The sequence below is a fragment of the Oreochromis aureus genome, linkage group 22, assembly GCF_013358895.1.
Source record: "Oreochromis aureus strain Israel breed Guangdong linkage group 22, ZZ_aureus, whole genome shotgun sequence".
In the NCBI taxonomy this organism is placed as follows: Eukaryota; Metazoa; Chordata; class Actinopteri; order Cichliformes; family Cichlidae; genus Oreochromis; species Oreochromis aureus.
In genome coordinates this window covers 36510923-36518748 of record NC_052962.1, presented here as the reverse complement: position 1 = coordinate 36518748, position 7826 = coordinate 36510923, and the positions used below count along the sequence as shown (strand labels likewise).

At 40.1% G+C, this 7826-nt stretch overlaps 1 gene segment (V, D, J or C); it reads left to right on the top strand.

Annotated features, from left to right (window-relative positions):
• The first annotated feature begins 6632 nt into the window (after positions 1-6632).
• LOC116316825 lies at positions 6633-7340 on the top strand. The segment is given in 2 exon segments: positions 6633-6684; positions 6792-7340. Coding segments are annotated over 2 exon segments (375 nt in total).
• Positions 7341-7826: the final 486 nt, after the last annotated feature.

Genomic DNA, 7826 nt, shown 5'->3' with positions numbered 1-7826 from the left:
CTTAACGGTCCGTAAATTGTCTCAGTTGTTCTTCCACCATCTCATCATCACTCTGTGCTGCAGCAAACTGGGACTGTGGCACAGAATAGTTGATGGTCATGTTGTTCTCCTGCTTTGCAGCTTTGTTTGAGTCTGAATCGCATCTTAAATGTGCACAACTAAGAAAAGCAGATCAATATTTTCTTCTTGTTATTTAATGGTGGTTGGCAACCAGCGAAAGGAGCATTAACCGCCTCGATCAATATCTTCTATCCGCCATTGTTGTTTTGAAAGTGAATACCCGACGTGTGCGCCATACGTCACGTTGTACGTCAGGTAAAGGTGTGGTGTCGGCTATGGCTCTCCCAATGAGATGTGTAACAAGTGCTACACACACCTGTCACATAAAACGGTTTAAAAACGTAACAGTCGCTTTAAAAACACAACCCAACGCGCTAAACATGAACAAACAGAAACACCCGTGTTACATTATCATGTATATCCAGGACATCTCTTCTAAACCAAGATGAAGTGGTGCTACAAAGAAATTATTTCTATAGGAGAGTGCATTTAATAGCAGTCTGGCCTGCCACAAAATGCACCGCTAAAAATACAGTTTCTGCTTGTCCCAGAATTTATTAAATTTGAGAGTGAAGCTGTAGGACTGATGCTGGTTAGTGGTGTAGGTTTCATGGATGTGACACCTGAACTTGTGTAAAATGACCACCAGAGCATATTCCGAGACTTCTGGTTAGTTCACTGTAGTTAGGCAGAGGTGTCTTAAAAGTACCACCTTATACAGAAAAAATGAAGTTCCAGTATAAGAAAGAATAAGAAGAGAAAAAAGCTACACCCTGCTCAATGAAGTAACTTTTAAACATTAGTCTAAATGTAACATATAGAAAGGAAATCAGTCTAAGTATACGTTACCTAGTAAGTATACTACTAATGCTTCTTGGGACTAAGATCTAGTGGATGAAACTGTGTTTTTGCATTAAGACAACGTCATCTGTCAGCTTGGAAGCTTCAGTGAGAAACTCATGTGTTAATTGTGATAAATTATAACGAACTCTTGAATTTATGCACTGATATTATCTCAGTCACTGATGCTAACTCATTAGCCTAGCAAGGTGAGCACCACAGAACAGTGATCAGCAGTGTGGCCGGTGGACATAATTTACAAGAAATACCTAAAATTGATATTTTTCAAATTAAATCTGAAATTATGCACAACATAATATTTATTACTAAATATGGAAATTTATAAAACAATCAGAAATACTGAAAAAAAGCTGCAAAACAATTTAATGGCAATCTCTGCTTCTACCTTTTTTTTTTTTAACCTTTCTCTCAGTCCTGGCTGTGGTTGTATCTGCATTAATTTTCTTCACTTCAGAGTCTCCTGAGATGAAACCTGCTCTTGCCCTTCCTTCCCTAAATGAAGCTTTATCCTAGAACAACTCAAAACTGGGAGAAGACAGATTTACTGGCCTCTCTTTCACTACATTACCATCTACTCCAGAGTAGAGCTGGCCTGTTTGGTTGGTGCCACATTGGATAAACAAAGTGGTCTTTATGTGGACAAACTGATCTCCTGGCTCTATCACTGTCTGCCTCTGGCTTCTGGGGGCGTTACTGTGGCTTCCCACAAACACAGAAAATCACTTTCTCACAAACACACCACAACAAGCTTGTTGATTTATGTATCTGTGCATTTTCATATTTTTGTGTTCCATGTGCTCTATGTTTTGTTTTTTCTACAAGTTGCAGTAGTTACATCCTCCCCCCTCCCCTTCCTTTTTTTTCTTCTTTGGCCTGTTAGCTCAGAAATTGTCATGGAACAGATATCATTTTAGAACTGAAATAACACCAATAGAAATGCATAAAGAGATAAAACAAACACATGAGCAGTGGCGGTCCTAATGTGTTTGGCACCCCGGGCGAACACTCCCTCTGCCCCCCCCCGCCGACATATACACACACACACAAACACACACACAAATGAAGAGCGACAGCCATCATAATTCATCATACAATGAGAACAGGACAAATCAACAACTGACACTGACTAATTAATATTAAAATCTGTAACATAATGTATTGTTTGGAGTTTAGTCTGTTACTGTTGCTATTTTTACCATTTCTTCTTGGAGCAACTGTAACCCACATCATTTCCTTCGGGATTAATAAAGTATTCTGATTCTGATTGTTTCAGGATGACCTGCCATTATCCAATGACACATCTGCTTACCTGTATCTTGACGTGGGTCATGTGACAGGGAGTAGTTGATATGGGTTACACTCGTTTCTCCTCCTCTTCTTTTCTCTTTTTTCTAAACTGAGCACCTGATGGCTTTGAACTTTTCTTTTACATCAACCATTGGTTTTAATTTTGCACTCCAGTATGAACACAAATCCACCAACTCGAGGATCACCACAACATAACCTAATAGACCTGCACCTTAGTTCACAGATTCGCTTTGTCTCGGGTTTATTTCTGGGATTTCACACAACCCAGGATTCAAATCATGAATACATAATGGGCTTGGATTTATAACAATATGAATGAAATGTGCTCTATTTGGAGCAGCCGGCCCCTCCCCTTTCGACGGGTTGTGTGTGAGACTTTAAATCATCAAACTGTAAATTATAAATTTTAAATTGTTATTGATCCCTTTAACCCTGGTCCTAAAGTGTATATTTATTTTCTTAGTCTTCTTATAAGAGTAAGAAGTAAAAAGTACAGACATTTGAGTTAAAATGTAGTTAGTAAAAGTAAAAAGTAGAAGTACAGATATCTAAAAATTCTTCTTGAGTACAGTAATGAAGTATTTGTACTTCGTTACTTACAACCTCTGCTTAATTTCAATTTGTCCAACATTTAAAAAAATGATTGTTGGGTCTGTGTTTCCAGAAGCCTCGCTAGTTTAGAGACTTATTCCTCATGAAGAGCGGAAAACAAGACAGAACATCTTCAACCGGCTTTTTAACCCACTAACGAGGGAAGTTTGGGTCAAAACCAGCTCGTGGAGCTCACGCTCCTCACCTGACTCCAGCCCAAATCCTTCAAAGAGCAGCTTCCTCGTAGCCTTTTTATTGACATGACAGTTACAATACACAATACAACACAACACAAGCACCTCCCACCGTAAAACACCCCAATGGTTCTAAGACAAGGGACTATGTGTGTGTATGTGTAAGCACCTGTATGTATGTGCAAGAATGTGTGTGTGTGTGTGTGTGTGTGTGTGTGTGTGTGTGTGTGTGTGTGTGTATGCATGTGAGAATGTGTGTGTGTGTGTGTGTCATGGGGGTGCGTTTGTGTGACCTCCTGCTGACCAAAAGGGTCATAAAAGCAGGAAGCTTCCAACAGAAGAAACAGATCTTCCAGATAGAATGTATCTACAATAAAACCTCCCCCACAGAGCGGCTGGAGAGGTGGTCAGACACAAAGGAATGTCTTGATCCTATAGACTGAACTAAGACTTTACAAATTTAAGAAACACAATGGTAAATGGTAAATGGCCTGTATTTATATAGCGCTTTAATAGTCCCTAAGGACACCAAAGCGCTTTACATATCCAGTCATCCACCCATTCACACACACATTCACACACTGGTGATGGCAAGCTACATTGTAGCCACAGCCACCCTGGGGCGCACTGACAGAGGCGAGGCTGCCGGACACTGGCGCCACCGGGCCCTCTGACCACCACCAGTAGGCAACGGGTGAAGTGTCTTGCCCAAGGACACAACGACCGAGACTGTCCAAGCTGGGGCTCGAACCGGCAACCTTCCGATTACAAGGCGAACTCCCAACTCTTGAGCCGCGATCGCCCCCGATCATGGCTGACAACATTCAACAATTAGACTTAACAATGATTTTCATCCAAAGGCATTAAGAGAAATTCCTCCTCTTCAGAAAATTCTATAATCAGATTAATCAACTCTGTGTTGGAGTCGGTCAGATGATTTCCATAGAGAGGCACTTTGCATCAGCAGCACCATGCTCCAGTGCTCTGGGAGAGTTTATAGTCCTGAGAGCTGAACACTGGATGACTGACAGCTGTCCTTCATCACAACAGAAGCCACAGAAATCCTCCTCATCAAAAACATGACTTTGATCTGCGTCCTCATCTGGACTCTCCTCTGCTGCTGCTTCACAGGTAAAGTCCAGAGAATCAAACTCCTCTCCTCTATCAACATCTGTCCCTCTGAAATGAAGCCCACAAAACCATGAAGTTGCTTTATGTTTTTGTCTCTATATCCTCAGAGTCCAGAGGACAGATCACAGTGACTCAGCCTGGAGCAGTGAGCAACTTGATCTAATGACTTTGGAGAAAACCAGGACGGGTCTCATCATGGGTCACATGCAGGTTACAATAATCTGTCACCATATTTTGCTGCCTCTGCTACACCCAACAGCAAATATCATCACAAAGTCCAACATGATGCAGCTACAAACAACTTGGAAACTATTAATAGCAGAAAGCAGCTGGTGGTGATTATATTATTATTTTTTTAAGTTTCTGATGTGATACAGCACATGTGATTCTCTCAGTCAAAGTTACTGAAGGAGAGATTTTCAGTGTATGGAAGCATCACTGCTGAACCTGAAGGATGATTATCAGACAGAAGAGCAGCTGAATGGAAACACATGAAAACCACTATTTGAAGACCTCAGTTTTTATTTGAAGTATTAAAACCATCAACAGTGCCACAAGCATGAAAACATGAAAACTATCAAAGCAATACAGACACAGAGGGAGCAGACTGAGAGAAGCTGCAGACTAAAGCCAGTATCAGAGTCCCAGTGAGTCAGCTCAGGACTGGGAACACTGGTCTGTCATCAGAGTCTCTGAGAGTGGAGTGTGGGAGCCCTGGGTGGCCTCACAGGTCACAGAGCCCACCTTCTCCCACTGGTCTGCAGGGAGCCTCAGGGTGCTGCTCCAGCTGTAGTGGCCGTCATTCTGCAGCGCCCCGGGGCTCCTGCTCTCCTCTCCACTGCTGCTTCTTCCATCCACCTTCCAGGACAGCCTCCAGTCTGAGGGGAAGCCCTTGTTGGCCACACACATGACTGTAGCCTTCCCCTGCTGCAGCTCCTCACTAGAGGGCGCCAGCACGGTCAGGGAGGGGGGGACTCGACCCACTGCAGAGAGAGAGAGAGAGAGAGAATAGATGTTAGAGAAACTGGGAGTTTGGGTGAAACTGCTCTCCAGTTGTTTCACTTCCCTCTCTAAACTTGGTAACTATGGTAACAGACAGGCTTCACTGCTGAACTATGGCAACAGATGAGTTTCAGTACCAAAGATAAAAATATTAAAGCATTTCTTTGACTTCTGATGTTCTCGTGTGTAATCTCTGTGAACTATTTCTTAGTTTTATAATTAGAATTAAAATAATCAATGAATTAATTTCTCAAAATTTTATCAAAACTCAAGATTTCAACATTTTATATATTAAACAGGTAAAAACAAACTTATTTTTTCTGTATTTGGGATCAATAAAAATTAATTAATGACACATTACATCTCATAAACTGAGCCCACCTCGGTCAGCATAGGTAACCATATTGCAGTGTAGTCATTTTAAATAGATAAATAAAATTGATCACAAAATATTTGCAGTTACTTCAGCAAAAGGTTAAAACATGGAATCAAAAATGTGCCATCTATGAACTGTTTTTGAAGATTCTAAAATTCAAAAACAAAAAAGTTTTAAAAAATTTGAGTTTCAGTGACAGAAAATGCTCAAGAAAATTTTATTGTGAAAGCATAACTACATAATAAATACATAATTATTAATTTATCTCTTAAGTGCATAATTGTGAGATAAATGAAGCATTTATATAACATTATAAAATCAAGATTAGAAATATATAATTTAGCTCATTAATGAGTCAAATGTACTTACAGTTAACATTCAGTCTGGTTCCTCCACCAAAAGTCCACCACAGTGATACAAACTCATTGAGCCGCCATACAAAAACCTCTGACTGTAGAGAGACACGGCTCTCTGACTCTGAAACAAACAAACTCAACAAAATAATTCATTGTTTGAATAATTTTATAAACATAAAAACTGAAACAAGAAACGATGCAACAATTTTCCAAATTCACTCTTTTTAAAATATAATTTGAGGCAAATAGTTCAGATTTCTATGAAGTGAATTATTTCATATAATGTTTCACATTTAACTAAAGATTTTAATAAAATTTTGATTTATAACTTTGTACTACATTTCCAAAGACATTTTGTGAAATAACTACGTTTGGAAAACAAGAAACATGAAAGAAATGTTTATTCTTTTCTAATGAAATTATTGTGAGATCTTAAGGAACATTTCTCCTCTAAAATCAGGTCAGATTTAAACAAATCAGCTTTCACCTTGTTAATTATGCTCCACAAAACATTCTTTGACATATTTCTCAATATTATCATGAAATGATTGATTTATTGATAAACAGCATCATCAGACTGATCCAAGTCTGTGTTGGAGTCAGTCAGATCATTTCCATAGAGAGTCACTTTGCATCAGCAGCACCATGCTCCAGTGCTCTGGGAGAGTTTATAGTCCTGAGAGTTGAACACTGGATGACTGACAGCTGTCCTTCATCACAACAGAAGCCACAGAAATCCTCCTCATCAAAAACATGACTTTGATCTGCGTCCTCATCTGGACTCTCCTCTGCTGCTGCTTCACAGGTAAAGTCCAGAGAATCAAACTCCTCTCCTCTATCAACATCTGTCCCTCTGAAATGAAGCCCACAAAACCATGAAGCTGCTTTATGTTTTTGTCTCTGTATCCTCAGAGTCCAGAGGACAGATCACAGTGACTCAGCCTGGAGCAGTGAGCTCTGCTGTGGGAGGATCTGTGAACATCAAGTGTAGGACCAGTCAGGATGTTTATGGCTCTAACCGTTTACACTGGTACCAACAGAAAGATGGAGGAGTTCCTAAACTGCTCATTCGCTCTGCTAGCACTCAACAATCAGGGATTCCAGCTCGTTTTACAGGCAGTGGATCAAACTCTGACTTCACTCTGACCATCAGTGGAGTCCAGGCTGAAGATGCAGCAGTTTATTACTGTAAGAGTTATCACTACACCAACAGTCAAGGTGTGTTCACACAGTGAAAAACAGTCGTACAAAAACCTCCCTCAGTCAGACTGAACAGAAATACTGCAGAGACTGATACAGTTCACTGAGGACACACACACACACACACACACACACACACACACACACACAGATATACATTGAGTGTATTGCTGCAAATTAAGAAACCAGTAAATACTCCGAACACACTGAAACCATCAGTAGATGCAAGCATTTGAATCCAGCCTTTGTTTCCTATTTCCCATCATTGTTTAGACTCCACTTTACTAAATTGCTTTATTGGAGCATAATTGTAAAATGTTTTTTAACCAAACTCTGTGCTCCAATAAATTATGTTCAGTTCTTTAACATGATTTGTCCTTATCAAAGTGAAATGTTTTGATTAGTTTGAACTTCAAGTCTTAAAGTTTAAATTAACATGAATGAAATGAAGAGCTACAGAAAATCCACATTACTGCTCACAGACATTCCTACATGATAGAAAACAAATAAGTTTAGAGTTCAGAGTTATCCCAGCACACATGTGTTTACACATTTTAATATTATTTTACCTCAGACTGAATAAAAACTGAACTGACTGCTGCAGAGACTGATGGATTTCCTCCAGATTTACCTTAAACACAGTCATGCCAGGACATCTGACTGATGCCTGCTGCCTCTCGTTCTCTGAGACTCTCACCCTTTGGCTCTGGGCGCCCCATCTGGGTTCTTCCTCCTTCTCCTGCTCGG